Genomic DNA, 17,668 nt, shown 5'->3' with positions numbered 1-17,668 from the left:
TCCCAATCTGGTTTTCAAACAGCAGCATCCAAGCAGCTCGTCTGCTTCTTATTGTAAAATTAAGGACGCAGCAAATCGACTTAAAGAGGGAGGAGGGGGTAGGGTTAATTCGGTGAAAAAATGGTATGTTTTTAAGATTTTTTTGCGATTACAGATAGTGAAAACTTATTTATTCCATATAACAACGAAACAATCAAATAATATTTCCCGAAATTTCTGTTGCAAACATTTATAAATTGAACGAGTGACAGTGAATTTCCGGATGCTTTTCGGAAAAAAATTGTTTCGCGGTGTACACGATATCCTGCGATAGAATCATCTGAAACACAAACATCAAAATGCATTCATTAAAGGAGATGTTTCTCGAGGTAACCATGCAGCGATCTGTTTGATCGATTTTTCAATTTCTCGTAACACTGGCCAAAAAATCGGCAAATTCAAACAAATTTAAAATAAGTAAATATTAAAAAAAAAAACAAACAAAAAAGCCGCCAAGGATGCCTGGAAAATTATGTGAAGAGGCATCGTACAAAATTTTAAAGCGATTGCAGTAGTTTTTGGTTATAATGTACACGGACTTAAAAAAAGCCAGTTTCAAAAAAGCGATTTACACACTGGAAGACCCGGCCTAGGGTAACGGACGTTCGAATACTCATAACTTCGTCAGTTTTACTCCGATCGACTTGAAATTTTGATATAATATGCTTGAGAGAGCTAAACAAAAATTGTATACCAGAAAAGGTAAGGATACACGCTTCAGATGCGGTAGGAATCTGAATAGAAAAGTAGACTTTAAATCACCAGCTCGAGCTATGTTTTTTTTTGCAGAATTCCTATATTCCATATTATGCCCGGCATCCGGATAATAATGACCTTTGTGACTAGCTTGAATTAGACATTTGTCCAAATTAAATTCAATCGAATATCTATTAGTATCAACATAACGTGATTTAAGCACATCAGTTGCGCCGATTCGCAATTAGTATATGCTATCGCAAAGCCTTTTAGTATTATTCATTGTCCATAAAAGGGATTTCAGTGCCATACAAAACCAAAGGGGCGCAATGAGTTTCGTTGGATAATATCTCTTCGCAAAGAGTGTACATTATGAGCTCTTGTTACCCTGAGGATGGACTGACAGTCATGACATGACTACCAGAAGACATAGGATATCGATAAGCCAGGTATTTGGGGCATTGCCAAAAGTAATTAGTCAAATTTCTTTTGCTTCTTGCAACTACCGATTCGATAATGGATTGCTCTTGGCAATCTCTGGATTCAACTTCACAGCTCTTCTGCGCTTAGGACAAAATCATGTTGCTCTCGAAGTGCGCACTGGTCATTCTATTAATAATAGTCTCTATAAATTTTTAGAGGAATGGTAAGCTAGTTGCCGGCCTTGTTTTCGCAAAGTTCTGTGCCATGCCCGTGTTCCAACCGATCTACTCTAAAGTCCCCTAGTTTTGGGAGACAGTTATAGCTCGTCGAAATTTTTTTCCGTAATTTCCCAACCCAGTTGCTGCAATTTAAAAGCAGTGTGATTTCCACCCCTTATGCGTTCATGTAAGGAACTCCACCTGATATTTTTGAAAATGATATTGAGTAGCTCCTGGAAAGGCAGGTAATTGGATGGCGCCAGGAGCTGATAAGGTTCATACCTTCCGGCTAAGGCGGTTCAAAACCTACAAATCATTTTAATCCAGTGATTGCTGTCCTAAACTCGGTTCTACCATTTTCCAACGATATCTGATCTTCAAGGAGCATGTTCACAATTTAATAGGTTGTAAAAAAGAACTTAAAATTATTACAGTACCTGTAAACCAAACTATCCACAAAAACCGGAACATTTCGACCGCTTACATTGATTATAAATCAGATTTTAATTTCATATCACTTTCGTGATTACTACAAGTGTTACGCTAATCTACCCGAATGTGGTACTTTTCCTGAGAACAATGATGAATAATTGGCCTTTCAGGCTGAAGTATATGCGATCCTAAAGGCTGCAACCTGGATGATTGACGAGTGGTTGAAGGGCAGGCGCATCGCAATCTGTAGCGATAGTCAAGCTGCATTGAGGGTGTTGAGTAGTACTTTGATCGCTTCAAAAATCGTTCAGGAATACAGAAACCGATTGAATTCTGTTTCCAGATTCAATATGGTGAATTTACTCTGGGTACCTGGTCATTGTGGTGTAGAGGGAAATGAAATCTCGGATGCCTTAGCAAAAGAGGCTTCAAGTTTCCCCATGCCCGGACCGGAACCAGCAATTGGGGTGTCGGTAGCATTGGCTGATGCTGCTATCAAAAACTGGGAACAAGCTTCCCATAATGACAGGTGACGAAGCCTTAATGCTGCTAGGCACACCAAACTCTTCCTGTCAGAACCAAACAAACATACTGCAAAGTTTATACTGTCCAAAAGCAGGATGACTTGCAGAAGTATTGTGGGCATTCTGACTGGTCATAATTCACTAGCTGGGCATATCTTCAGAATAGGAATTATCCAAGATGATACGTGTCCATCCTGTAATGAGGAAGCGGAATCCACGGAACATTTTCTATGTGAGTGCCTCGCTTACGGACGCATCAGACATCAGATTTTTGGTGCTGATATGCTCCAACTGCAGCGGATAGCATCACATCCACTAACGGAAATCCTTCGATACATAAACGAATCCGGGATATTCCGTTAGACGGGGGAATCGAGTACAGTGGACCACTAATGTCTGAGTGCTCAAAGGCCTTGCCTCTCCCCCACCTCAAACGCACACACACACATACACATCATCCGTTTTTTAAGTATACTCCGCAGCAAATCTTTGAAACTACTCTGGGATCACACTATTGCCACCGACCGCATTGTTGATCATAAGCACTCGAGCGGACTTTATAATTTACTGGATCGGAACACTTTTAAAAAACAGCAAGAAAAAATCCGAAACAACGGCCGCTTGATGAATTATGATTGATATGAAGTAAACATGGAAACTGCAAAGGATTCAAATAGTCTTAGTTGTGATTTCAGTGATGGGATTAGTCCCGCAAAATTTACATAAGGCGCTGAAAACGCTCGATCTAAGGGCTGGATTATTCATAGAAATGCAAAAAACTGTCATTCTGTCTTGTGCTATAGTTCGAGGAGTGTTGTCTGGTATCAGTCAGGCCGATAACAGTGAGTGGGCTCTATTTCAAACTTGCATAGTTTTCTAATGACGAACAATATGTCTTTGTAACTTAGTTGGGCGGCAAAAGGAATCGCGCGTGTATATATTCGAATATTCATTTCTTATTAGCATACCGACATAGGCGTCAGGCGTGCCCTTTCCTCTTAAGCCGAAATACCGCAGACAAACGCTAATATTTTCCAACTGTCTGCGCTTTCATGGGAGATCAGCGATGGAACTCCTAGTTCGTACTCGCTAATTTTTGAATATACTATGTACATTTTGTGTGAATAGCGTTATCTCAATCTTCACCATATAGGTAGTACAAGTAAAGGATCAAAGTATTGATAATATGGAAATACGAAGAATACGAAAACCTATGTAGTTTCGTATACATTAAATGTACACATGTCACAATGCATGTTTATCTTATACTTACTTTGTTTTCCGTAACCACAATAAACCTGCAATACTGGCGGCTACAGAAAGCCACAGTATCTGACTGAAGTAATTAATGAGCATATAAACGTCTGCGGTTAAAAGCATCGCCAACGAAACTATACACTGAAAAAAATTTAAAACCACATTATCGACAATTTAACAAAACGTATAATGTGAAACTTACTGTAAAAATCAGGGATGGGATTGGGGTTTGTTTCCTAGCATGGAACAATGTGAAGAATGAGGGTAAATGGCCCTCTTGTGCGCCAGTTGCAAACAGCCGAGCCGATGTGAATAAAACACCATTAACACCTCCAAAGGTACTTAAAGCAACAAAGATTGGAACAATCCATGCGAGTTTGCCAAACATATGATTTCCAAAAGTTACAGCAACAGCTAATGAGCTTAACATTTCCGTTCTAGACACCACTGCAAAGTATGCTAAGTTTACGAGTACGTAAATTCCTGTGACGAGGGGCATAGCAATCCATATTGCGCGAGGCAAATTTCTATAATTAAAACGGAATTGAAGAATGTTCATTTTATTCATAAGAGTTATTAAATATTTTTTATGTTTTCTTAGTTCACCGAGGTATATAGCCCATATTATACTTACTTATAAGGATCTTGCAACTCCTCTGTCACGAAATTCAAATAATTCCATCCACCAAAAGCAAACAGTCCGTTATAAAAGGCAAATCCTATATTTGCTAAATTGTATTCTCCTTCCCACATATCTTCAAAATTTTGTACGTTTCCCGTCAACATCCAGTACAGACCAGTTAATACGATCAGGACCAAGGCGGCCAGTTTCGCTGCCGTGAACACATCTTGGATTTTCATTGACCATTTCGTTGATATGCAGTTGATAGCGGTCAAAAAACCTTCAGAAAAAAATAATTGGTTAATTGATAGATTGGCAATTAAATATGATAGACATTAAGAGATAATCATAAAAAAAGTACTCACATAAGCAAACAGCCGCTAATAGTTTAACAGCGCTGTCTGGGGGCGAGCAGTCTTCGAAAAACGGCTTAGCTGCATATTGAGCGAAGGTTAATGCAACAATTGTCTGGAAGTAGGAATATTTTTTATTGATAATAATCGCGCAGTAATAAATAGTACCATAATTAAAAAAGTAAAGTCATCATTAACTATTTATAGTCTGGAGCGAAATGTTGTTTTGGGGAAGAATTTGTGTCGAAATTCTTGGGAGTTGAAAGAAAAATTACATTTGAATTTTATGGTCATCATATTTGATTCTTTTTATACTTAATTAATGTTAGTTTTCTTTTTTCAGAAGCTGAATATTCATTTGGGGCAATTTTCAGAGAATATGTTCAAGAAGGGTGTTCACATGAAATGCATGTACAAGGGTGGGTCAAATTTACAACGAAGGAGAAGTTGCTGAAAATCCATAAAAAGAAGATAAATAGTATTGTAAATATCCCCTGAGTAATTTGTTTCCAATTAATAACATTCTACTGTTATATTAATATATAATATATGGCCGGAGTTGCTGTTAATAGAGATGATGTAGATAATATTTTAGCAGGTGATCTGTGACGGGAATTGGATATACCCCTGATGCGCTTCCCATTGACCCCCATAACGTGTTAACGACAGCATAACCGTTTACATTTCTTCCCAAAAACCATACCAACCATACCATTCTGTTTTTATGTGCTGGGAGTGGGAGTGAGACATGGAATCTAAGCACTTAGAGAAGCTTGTTCTGTTTTTGATATGCAACTGACACTCTAATCGCTGATTAAGGTCCCGCCTCGGGAAAAATTCAACCCTCCTTTCTTCATATATATATGGTTACCATTCACCCTTTCATGAGGTATAGTCCCTCAGACACCACCCTTCCTAGATATATTATTAATTAATCAACGCTTCCGATAATCTGCTCATTAACGCAGATGTCGAGAGTACGATGACCCTTCAGACTGACAATCTTGGTTTTATTAGTGTTTATTTTTAGTCCAACTCTACTTTTCTTTCTATTCAAAACCAGAGCCATTTTTCTGAGGTCCATGACCCGATGAAGGACCAAATAGTGATCAGGTGTTTGAGGAAAGATGTCAAGGTCCACTGAGCTCCTCCACGTTCTATGCAAGCATGAAGAACGTCACCAAGAAGAAATAACATCTGTGACAAAATGCAGCTTTGACGGGTTCCACTTTCGACCTCAAATTCCTCAGAGATTTTACCTTGATGCAATACACGACATTTTGCGCCATCATATAGCACTGCCATAATAGCTATTAATTTTGCCGCAATAACCCTCCTACGTAAAGCACTCAAGATACACTCACGGTTCACGCTGTGTAAAGTTATCTCGAAATCGACGAAGAGCAGATGAAGCGAAGATCTAAACTCCATGAACTGTTCCCAAATGATCCGCAGTGTGTTAATGTGGTTAATGCAGGAGGATTCAGAGCGGAAACCAGCCTGCTCCAAGTAGATCAAGCTATTGAGATGTTCTTTTATGCGTCCCAGGATAATTTTAGCAATTATTTTTGCGAGTTCAATGGATGAATTTTAACAAGTATTCCCTTATTCCACTCTCTAGGGAAGGTCTCGTATTCCCAGAATTTCTGGCGATTAAGTCGTCGAACAAAGTGGTTTTATTCTTCTGTTCGGAGGAGCGGTCCGTATTCGTATGTTACGCTGACTAGCCATTTCATCCACAAGAATGTCATACGGCTTACAATCGTGGTGAGGTGTGTCGTCATCGCGAATCGAGGAGTCGACCATTAATGTCCTTCACAGCATCATCGAGAGGTTTGTGACTACATGCAAGTTCTTTTCTGATATGGTATACACTTCTGAAATCATTACGTTCTACAGCATCTTCCGCTTTCTTGACCAGCGCAATAACAAATTCCTTTTTTGTCGCGGCACACGCTACGTTGAACTTCCCGCGATTTCACACGATATCAGAGTCCGAGTCCCAAGGGAGGCTTCGATCCCTTCCAGAAAGGTGGTGAACCTTCAAATCCATAGCCATTTGGGGAAAACTCCGAAGTCGATGAGAGAGCAAATAGATGCCATTGGGATAGTCAGGGTACCTAAAGAAAGACATCATAGCCCATTGCCTCCCCCACTGGCCAAGGCGATACGAAGGACATACCGATAACGAAAAGAAGTAATATCAATGACAGAATGAAACCCATTAGGATTCTGCTTTGAACTTCAAATTCATCCGAAGATATACGTCAATCTAACACGTAATCTTTTACGACGTCTTATGGCGCTCTGACAATATGATACCTTTCATTAAACACTCCAGATATACTTTCTGTTGACATCATCGAAAACTTTCTAAAATGTTCATTGAGGGGAGTAGAAGAAGCGAGTAAATAACTAAATTACACATACCGTTTCACAGGGCGATGATGTTGCATTCCAGGATTGTTTTAGCTATTATCCCTGCTATAGCAAGAAACTCGTAACTATCCACCCAGTTGTCGCACTTACACAGATTGCTTTAAGATATTGACCAAGATATTCTTCTTGCACTCTTTAAGAAGATACCAAATTGCTAGGATTTTCGAATAAATAACACCTCAGTAAAAACTGGACAGTTTAAAGATGATTCTATCATCATTATTTGGGGCAGCTTTTATTTCTCAATCAACGCAATGGCAAATTTCGCCATATACCAGAAGTTATAGCGCTGATTCCGGCTCGGGCTCATCAATAGCCTCGGACGGACTGTTCAAGATAGCCTAGTCCTTCAGTTAAAAAGAGTGAGTGAAATTCTAACGAAAATCTAAAGTGAAAGTGAAATTTGATTTTATTTAAAAACTAGACTGAAGTTATACAAGTGTTTTTTTGTCGTCGAATATTCTGTGTATTAACTGAGAAAGATGTCGGAGACACAATTAGCTGCGAGTAGAAAAAAACGCAGCCGGAAGTCCTCCACGGCTGGAATGCTCATGCGGGATCGGCTAATAATGCCCAAAACGTCGCATAACCGCGTAAGGTGAATGACCAATCGCTACCAGCCACTTGTCGATCTGCAGGACGAATCGGAGAATACCAATGAAACTGAAACTCAGATGACTAAGAAGGCGAGAATACCTCCCATTACTTTCATTGATCTGCCTCGGTAGTCAGTTATTGCGATAATGAAAGAATTGAAAATTAACAATTACTCTCTTAAATTGATGTCCATTGGTCGTTGTATCTTCCTGGACAACAATGAAAATGCTAACAAGTTAAAAAAGTATTTAATTTTAAAAAAAGTTAACTTTTTTACCCATCCAAGAGCTGAACTCCATGATATGCTCTGTAATGAACTCAAAACTATTTTAAAAGGTAATTACAATATCACAAGCATGGACGTGAAGAAGATTGCTCCTACTGGGCAGAACCGTAATAATGTATTTTATATATTATACCTGATGGTAATCTTAATGCCCGCAATAGGCTGTGGAAATGTAAGAAAGCCTACAAGGATAGTCAGATACTTTACGAACATGTTTCTAATAAACATTTATTCGTATATACACCCGATAAACCTTCTTTCTTCTCCCCAAAAGGAATAGGCTCATTCTTCGACCTCATGATAAGTGATGCGCTCGATTTACGAATGCCAATTGGTCTACTTTTAAAAAGCACTTGGAATCTCATTTTAGCAAAATTAAATTATAATAATATATCCAACACCAAGCAAATTGACAAACTCATCGACACATTGGTAATGAATATTGAAGAAGGTATCGATAAAAGCTTCCCATTTAAGAGAAATAGATCCAAAATAAGGCTCATCGACGATGAGACGATAAAACTTATCAGAACATGAAATACGATGTGGAGACAATAGCAAAAGACCAGAGATGTACACATTAAAGCCGGTGTTAATTTGCTGAATGCAGCGATCCGTAATCAACTGTTCACATTACGAAACACATTCACATTACAAACAGGCCCCCTTGCGCAACAAAAATGGTCAGCTCATTTACTCTAGTGCACATAAGGCAGAATTGATAGCTGATAGTTTCGAGGCTAATCACTATGCCACATGCTCGTTTAGCAACCGTTTGATTGAACTTACAGTGTGTCAAAGGACAAACGAAATACCACCCAATACAAATATGCCTCCTCAGGCTTTATGCAAACCCAAGGAAATCTTCGCTGCGCTCAACTTCTTTTTCGCAGCAGACTTGTTAGCACTGGTGAAGGCAACAAGTGGTTCCCGAAATATCAGAATTTGCAAGGATAAATATCTACACTAGCGAAAAAGAAACAAGTTTTTTATTATTTCAGATACTCAGTGTCAACTGACGGTATTTGCTGACGATAGTTGCTTTTACTCTCTCTCTCTCTATGTTAAAAATACAATAGTAGCGCTTGAAAAACAATCTAGAGAAATTATACCAAAATTTTCATAGATGGAAGATTAAAATCAACATAACTAAAACTAACTGTATGTTTTCCACTAGAAAAAGGAGGAGAGAGAATTTTCCAACTACGCCAATAAACTTTCTTGGGCAAAACCTATCATGGTTTGCTGATATTAAATACCTTGGGCTGAGGTTAGATCCAACAATTACCTTCAAACATCATACAGACGACATCTGCATTAAAGTATCCAATTGCATAAAAGCGGTATATCCTTTAATAAACCGGAAATGCAAGCTGCACCTCGAAAATAAGCTGCTAATAGTTAATATGGTCATGCAACCCATTCTATTATATGCCACTCTCGCTTGGGAAGTTTGCGCAAAGTTACAGGCAGTACAAAACAGATATCTCAAAATGATCGGCGATAAGTCATTTTATTACGACGCAGGGAAACTTCATAGGATTGCAAAAACTTACACGATAAAAGAAAAAATAACGCCGGTAAATGCACAATTTCACAACAGCATCGTAAAATCGGCCAATCCTCTTATTCGACCACTCCTTACTAACTAGTTCACATATATAGGAATATGTAAATAGTTCTTTAAGATATTGTCTCAAGAAATTTACTAGCAATAGGCTCAAGATCAAATTAGGTTAGATCATATAGATATAAGATAGGTATAAAATTTGGGCGAACTTTTTATTTTTAAGTTTTCTTGCGAGTGGTCTTATATTAAGTATTTCTTAGGAAAAAAATCTAAGCTACCCACTGTTACTGTAGTTGGAAAGTAGGCTAAGCTACGGTACCTCTATACTAAGTTTCTGCAGCAAGCACTCAATCAGCTAAAAAGATAGTTATTCCATTGCTGAACGAAAGCCGGATTATAGATTTTTTTGCGAAGTTTGAAAACTTTAGAACTGCCGTCAAAAGGAGCCGTAGATTTCGTCTGTTAACCACATACGCATACATTTATTCATTGCATTTTATTACTAAGAGATATTTTTAATAAAAGCTGTGTATATTCTTGTTGCAGCCCATCTGTTGCTTCTTATATATTACTATTTTCCCCATTTCCTTTCCGAAGAAGCTGTACTTGAATTTCATTGTCATCGTACATAATGCTAGGCAACTGATAAGCTTACCAAGCAGCAGTGGGACATACACAAGGATGAAAACAAACACAGAACTCGGCATAACATCAAAAGGCTAATAGTCAGTTAACTATGCTACCGGACAAGCCATCGAATGATAATGTTGGTCTATTGGTAATTATATGGAACAGAGTTTTTTTAAGATAACTTTTTCAAACATACATAAATCTCCCTACTTTTAGCTATCGAAATATTAAAAAAGAATAAAAATAAATAAAACAAGGAAGTCGTTTTTCTTCGCCAGTAATTCTTCGCAAATACCAAAATTTCGGAAATTATTATGCGAAATATCAATAACTGCAAAAAATTAGTATATTGTAACCTTTAATTTTTTTATCAACCCTAAATTTTATTCTGTTTCCTTTCGCTCTTCTTAGAATCTTAATCTTTTCGAAAATATTAATTCTCTAATTTTAGCAGAATTCTACTCCGAAATATTTTGTTAATGATCCGCACTACGCTCCGTCATCTAGTCAGTCTTATTTAGTTGAAATATCTATGGCGAGTTTAAATTTTTATAAGCTTTTGTAAACAATCAAATAAGAAGTATTTGTTTTGCTAATTTGAATTCACTCAGGTCCAGCCATGTGGCTTGTCGAAAAGAATCGAGCAAGGAATATTTACACATTGAGACCTTGAATTAGTGTGTGGGCAACCATCTGAAATAATTTCTTTTTCTAGACTAAACCACCTTTTTTAAGTAGAACAGGGAATAACAGAAGTAATTAATGCACAGTTAGCAACTCCCATTTAATAAAGATGGATTCGATTAATTAATAGTGCAATTAAAACCTAACAACTTAGAGATAATTAATTGGCTTCTTCCCAATTAGTTCATTTGTTGGGGTTTATTCCACAGAAGCCTGATAAATTGTGCTTCTTAGAGAATTCTCTTTCTTGTAAACGTCTAGTCGTATTGATTGATTCACTTAACCGGTACTTTACAATCTAATCGAGCTTAAGGCAAACAATATGCTTTTAATGCAATTCGCCTGCATGTCGTCTCTCTTTGCAGCTGCACATTGTATAGACATATTCCTATGCCCCGATATTGATTTTTGCTTCTTTTAAGTTGAAGAATCGATTCGATGTATGACACGAAAGTCTACTGCACATAAACATTCCAAACTAATGGTTACCTTCTTGATCAAATTATCTTTGAAGAAAGTTAAAATTTGAGGTCTTCGGACAAATTGACAGTTTGACCGCCCAAAGTACATAGCTCCTCAGTCGGTTAAGTACAAAATTCACCAATATACTGCTTTGTTCAAAAAGTATCCAGAAATTGCTCGACATTGTCCTCTTCACAGTGATCCCTTGATTCGATCCCAGAAACATTTTTTAGACATAGTGTTTGGTAAGTCCCTTAGAATTATTTCTGATTTTTTCGTTACCTCCTCCGAAAGTTGAAATCTATTTCTACCTACCTAGTTGTTTTTTGACCCAATTGAACAGAAATAAATCGCCAGGTTAGCTGACGGTAATGGTGACATTGTGTGATGATGCGTTATCGCAGTGCAAAATTCATACTTGGCTAATTGTTACACATGAAGGTGTTGTAACGCCCAAGTAACACTCCTTATTCAATATCGGGGTTCCTAGCAAAAATGCATAACACCGTTGTAATCGATGAAAATCTTGAGCGCAACCTTCTTTTTTCATTAAAAACTACATTTTTGTTCTGGTCTGGGTCCATTCCTCGTACTCGCCTGACGTCTGGATTGCGTGTCGTACTCATAAACCCACGTCACAAGCCCAGTAATGACTCGTTCGATATACTTATGTTGGATCGGATTCAGCTTTAGATTTTTTTAACGCAAAATTGAATACAAACTCGTCGTGGTAAATTCAATTTTATTTTAATAGTGTTACGTGGTCAGCATTGCGTTCGCCCGAAATTATTACCCCGATTTGACTCAGCTGAGTCGACTGGTATTCAACGTCAAATCATGATACAAATTCAATCGCCACCAGTAAGATTTAAACCGTGACCTTCCGTATGACAGCTTCGTACTCTAACCACTCAGCTATCTGAACATTACGTAAAGAAAAGCCTAAAAGTGGTTCGTTGTTTGTCTATCAATTCAATTTTTTCCACTATTCACACAAACTTTTTCGAAACGAATCGAAATTTTGTGCAAATGTAGTAAATATCGTTATTACACGCTAAATTTCAAAGCGGTAATATTTTTTACCGTATATAGGCATGTGAGGTATTAAATGGAAAGTCTAAGCTTTCCCTGACAGGCTTACTGTTTATCCCGATATCTACTCAAATGAAGTTAACCATATACTACATATGTATATTGCTACATTTTGGAAATTTATTGGGAACCTCTTTAGTTTATTCTAGATGTACACAGTTTTGTGGTATTACAATCCATGATATGAATCGTGATAGTGGAGTGTTTGGTGGCAATCCTACTACTGTTAACAAAGGTCAGGTCAAAATTGTCCTTTGTACATACATTTACTGGACCCTAGTGGATCATATGTAGATTGTAGTGAATAGTTTGAATACCGTCGTGTAAAGAAATATTCTTATATAAGAAATACACAAAATCAATTTCTTTCAATTCGTTTCCTTTTGTGTTTCAGCCTCTTCTTGGATTTCATGCTTATATATATGTTTGTAATATCGCAGCATTTGTATTTGTGGAACAAAGCTCCATGTTTGCATAATCTAGTCAAAATTGTTAATTTTGACAACAATGTGTTTATGTCACTTAAGGGGTAATCCTATCTTGTGTGCAGAAGAAAATCCTTATATAAACACTTTTGAATAGCCAAAGAAATATTTAAACCAATAAAAAATCGTAGAAAAAATTACAAGGTGATATTACCTCCTTAGTTTTAGCACTTTGTTATTGCTTTTAATTTTCATTTGTGACATATATTTCAATAATATTCAATCAATTTTGATCCACATTCGTTTAATAGTAACGAGTAAAAGCAATAGGAAAATTAATTTTCTCCAAATAATGTCACCATATCTACTATGATTGTTCTACCTCATTAAATACTGCTTGGATAGTATCTGATAACTTTGTATAGCATATGTAAGGCAAGCGGAAGTACAATAATCAGCAACATCTACAAATTGATAAACCCTTTCACAGAAACAATTAGCAAGATATCAACGCACGTACATTGGTGGCACTTGATTTTATATTTAGTCTAGCACCAGATGATGTAATCTACATATGCATATTTAGATTAGATGAAGCCCTTTACGAGAAAGTAAGCTTTCAGTAATTAGTTCCGCGAATGAACCATATGTTGTAATTATCTTTGCTGCTCGTTAACTACTTTTTCAATTATGAATATTATAACAAAGCCTTAGAGACTGGACAGATATCTGTTCATATAGCCGAAATTTTCAAGTTTGAGATATCATTTTAGTAGGTGTCAACAAATTCCCGTGTAATAAAGTATTGGCAGGTAAGGAACTTCGAATTTAACGGTGAAGACATTACCATCACAACAGTCGGCACCAACCGACATTGTGTGTAAATTCTAAGAATCTGAAATCTCTCGCAGAGAGTGGATGCAGAGCATGATCATCAAGGTCCGAAGATATATCCTGTTGTTGAGAAGAAAAATGTCGAAAAATTAGTCGACAAAGAGTAGGCTGCTTCTCATGTATCCGCATTAAGGGGGTCGTCTAGTAATAAAAAAAAAATTATGCGAAATGCAAAACTTTGACCTTCTGTAACTTTCCCTCAAACTATCCAAAATTGCATATTATATTATTACTTATAATAATACCAAATTTTGTACTTCTGGAATGAACTTAAGGATGGTTTCTGACCAAACTTCTATAATATGGTAATATTCTATTATCAACTTTATATGAGCAGGTACCGGGGTGTATTTTGAGGCCTAGATTGTAATTACGATTTTTTTCGAGATTTTTCAGTTGGATAGGTTAATTTCGGGGCCCACATTTTGAACTCTCACTTCCCTACCTGTTTTTGCAATATCAGAAATTGTATGCATGGAGCCCCCCTTAAACTAAACATAAAATGGCGTCACTTGCTATATTCACAGAAGACTTATTCTCACCAAATTTCATAACGGTAGCTTTAGCCGTTTTCGAATAAATTGGATGTGACACACAGACATCGAATCGATTCGAATAAATTTTTGTTCCATACAAAACCTTAAAGAGTGGTATTCCACTGCTGCCATGATTCTAACCGTTCAGATTAACCGAGATCAAAAACCCAAACATTATTTTTATCGTTAGACATGAGGCTCTACATGGAACTAAAATAAAGTTATAATTCCAAAAAAATATTTTTTTCGTAGGCTTTAGAAAAAAATCAATTTTTTACATTTTTGGGGGTCTGCATAACTCCATACATTTGCTCCGATTTATGGCCGTAACTTTTCAACTCTTTAAGCTATGTCTTCTATACATATTCTAAGAGTAAGTTATGAAGAAAAAATCCGTTTTTTTTCTCTGACACACCAGACGACCTTCTTAATATCACCGCTCATCTACTTCTCATCGATTTCGAGAAAGCTTTCAATAACGTTAGTGTTCTATGCAGGAAAGACAATCTGGAGAAACTAAAAGTTATTATCAAAACTACATTCAATGGTGAGAATATTATGTGCTGCATCGAAGTGAAATTTCAGAAAAATTTAGATTCCAAAACAGAGTTCTGCAATTTGCTTTTTGTCATCAACTCCAACATCAAGTTGAGGCTGTTCCGTGCCAATGTTCTCTCTATGTCGCTACATGGGAATAGCACAAAGAAAGAAATACTACCCCTGTTACTCGGAAGCTCCAAGTTCTTATCAACTTATTTCTGCGTCCTGTCAGTACTCTGTTACTCTGGTAACAAGTGAAGAACTTCGCCGATGGACATATTGATCAGAAAGTAGAAATGGCAGCGGATAGGGTATACACTGAAAAAATGGGATAACTTTTGAAGTTATGTCATGCAGTGGAACCTAGGGTGGCTGCCTAAAGGATCGACTAGAGCTAAGTGGTGGATCACATACATAATAGGATAAGCTTCTCAGGAAATCGTGAAGGGAATTGAAACATATTGTCGGAAACTGGCAGCGATGGTGCGTAGGTGTGGTTGGCGTTCTATGTCCCAGATAGGAGTTTATGACATATAAGGCAAGAAATACTGATATATTTTTTTCTGGGGTTCACAATAGCAATCCTAATTTAATACATAAATTACTTTTAAAATTTTCTAGTCTTTATTCGCCATTTATGACTAATGAAAGTGAATTTGGGATACTTCACAAAATGTTTTGAATCAGTATTACCGGTTCGCTAGCATTAGTGGAGTCACTAAAGCACTAGAAACCTACAAATCTCAGAATTCTAATAGAATTATTTCAATTTAACGATTACACATGGAGTGTATGGTAAATGTTACGTACCAGAATATTTAATTTGGCGGTGAAAGTGTGTTCATGAATAGCGGTCTGCACACAATCCTCGAACGGACCTGGAACATAGAATGAATAGCCGGATCATGGAAAAGAGGGATAAATATTCAACTTTTGAAGAAATGGAGAAGCTAGCCTGTCGGAAGGGAGGGGGCACTAATCGTACATCAGCTTGTCGGATGAAACTCTTTTTCTGTGCATCGCTTTTACAGATTTCGAGTGAGCATTCGATTTGCTTAGCCATCATCTAATATGGTAGGATCTAACCGCGCAGGAAATCCTCAAAAAATATTATATCTAATTCCGACTTTCAGATTTAGTTGCCTTCGGTTTGAACATGGTGGCATAGGTTCCACAGCAAAACGTGGATTGGTACCCATGATGGAGTATAAAACGTGAAGCAACACCTATTATCAAACCCTATCCACCTACCTTCTTGATGAAAAATTACAAACGGAGAAGGATGAAGGCGAGCCTCCTGAGCCTAAAAACGGTCCTCTAGATTGGAGTGTGGTTAGAGTGAACAACCCCACACAGAAAACCGAAGTTATGAACCAAGAAAGGAGAGTCGGACTGGACGAATTTTACAATGATGAGTCCGGCAACGAAAACGGACGAATGATTTACGTATTTTCTCCGGGAACTTGCATACGCTGTATAGAAGAGGAGCTATCAAGGAGCTAGGCGATACCCAGTCCCAATATAAGGGTGGTATCAAAGCGTTAAAAGAGATGTGCTGAACAGGGGCCGGTTTCTTGCAGAGGAACTAGTACACCACATTTTCAATTTAATCTAGTAAACTAAACTCTCTGCGTTTGCGAGACAAACGAAATATAATCCTCATTAACGTTCACGCCACTAGGAGATTTCAGAGCCGAAGAAGGATACGATCTACGGGCAGTAGAACCAACCTCGAAGCCTTCTAACAGCCAAATAGGGACGGAGACCGGATTCAGGCGATACGTCGGCTACCATAGTTTGCAAAAAACTATCAATGACAACGGAGTGCGGATCCTCCAACTAGCAGCGCTGCACAGAATTGGTGTTGGAAGTTCTTGATTTGCGCGGTATCAGGTTGCCCTATAAAATATTCTCCGGATAAAAATGTACACGGCCATGAGAGAATTCGGTATTCCAACGAAATTGATAAGACTGACCCTGGCCAATGTGCAAGGTCAGATAAAAGCAAAAGGATCACTCTCGAGATCATTCAATATCAACAATGGTCTAAGATAACGGAATGTCTTATCGTCATCCTCTTTAACCTGGTCTTGTGTGATCCGCGATGCTGATTTTAAGGTAACTACTGGCCTATGCTGATGATATTGACATTGTTGGAAAGTACAGCCCGAGATGTACAGTCTACCTTCATCCAGATCGAACATGCGGCGGGAGGCAACTTCAACACCAAAAAGCATAGAAGCGACAACATCAAATCACACTGGCCGAATAAGAACAATAAAGATAGGCGACTAAAACTTTAAGACCGTTGATAATTTTTCAAAGGTCGAAAATCACAACCGATGACAGCTATGACGATATAATTCACGCACGGTTGTTAGCAGCCAACAGAGCCTATTTCAGTTTACAAAAACGATTCCATTCGAAACGTCTCACTATAGGATCAAAGCTCTTATTGTACGAGATAGTCTTCATATGTTCCTCGAAGATTTGGGTTTAGCAAGAAAAAAATGCGAATTCTTAGCTGCGTAGGAGAGGAAAATCCTCCGAAGAATGTTTGGCCACCTACAAGAGAATTTACGATTCCGCAGCCTATATAACGACGAAATCTATCAGCGATAGCACGACCGCCTGATTGCGAACTAAATTCGCCTGAATAGGTTGCTGTGGGCGGGTCCTGAAAATCTATAAAGCAATATCGATGATAGAATAGAATACATGGCAGACCCTCTCTCAGATGGAGCGACAGCGTAGGCCAGGACGTTAGACAGCTTTTAGGGATATTGAATTTGTGAACCTCGGCAAAAAACGGTGATGTTTGGCGTTAAGGCAGGCCTAGACCGGATACTGGTTGCTGCGCTGTTCATGATAATGATGATATTTTGAACCTTGACTGATCCATCAATAGCAGAACTAAGAAATAAGGCATTATAAGGCCATATTTTATGA

General features: G+C 37.8%; 1 protein-coding gene across 1 annotated transcript in view; it reads right to left on the bottom strand.

Moving 5' to 3' along the window:
• The window catches only part of LOC119646273 (Y+L amino acid transporter 2), a 33,181-nt gene that overhangs the window by 4,136 nt on the left and 11,377 nt on the right, over positions 1 to 17,668 (bottom strand). Inside the window, exons 3-6 of the mRNA XM_038046682.1 lie at positions 4,577 to 4,679; positions 4,224 to 4,491; positions 3,792 to 4,116; positions 3,606 to 3,730 (exon numbers count right to left, since the gene is read on the bottom strand). Coding sequence (XP_037902610.1) covers positions 3,606 to 3,730; positions 3,792 to 4,116; positions 4,224 to 4,491; positions 4,577 to 4,679 — 821 coding nt within the window. The remainder of the gene's footprint in view (positions 1 to 3,605; positions 3,731 to 3,791; positions 4,117 to 4,223; positions 4,492 to 4,576; positions 4,680 to 17,668) is intronic.

Source organism: Hermetia illucens, chromosome 1 (genome assembly GCF_905115235.1).
Source record: "Hermetia illucens chromosome 1, iHerIll2.2.curated.20191125, whole genome shotgun sequence".
In the NCBI taxonomy this organism is placed as follows: Eukaryota; Metazoa; Arthropoda; class Insecta; order Diptera; family Stratiomyidae; genus Hermetia; species Hermetia illucens.
Note: the sequence above shows the minus strand (reverse complement) of the source record. Positions and strands in the feature narration are given on the sequence as shown.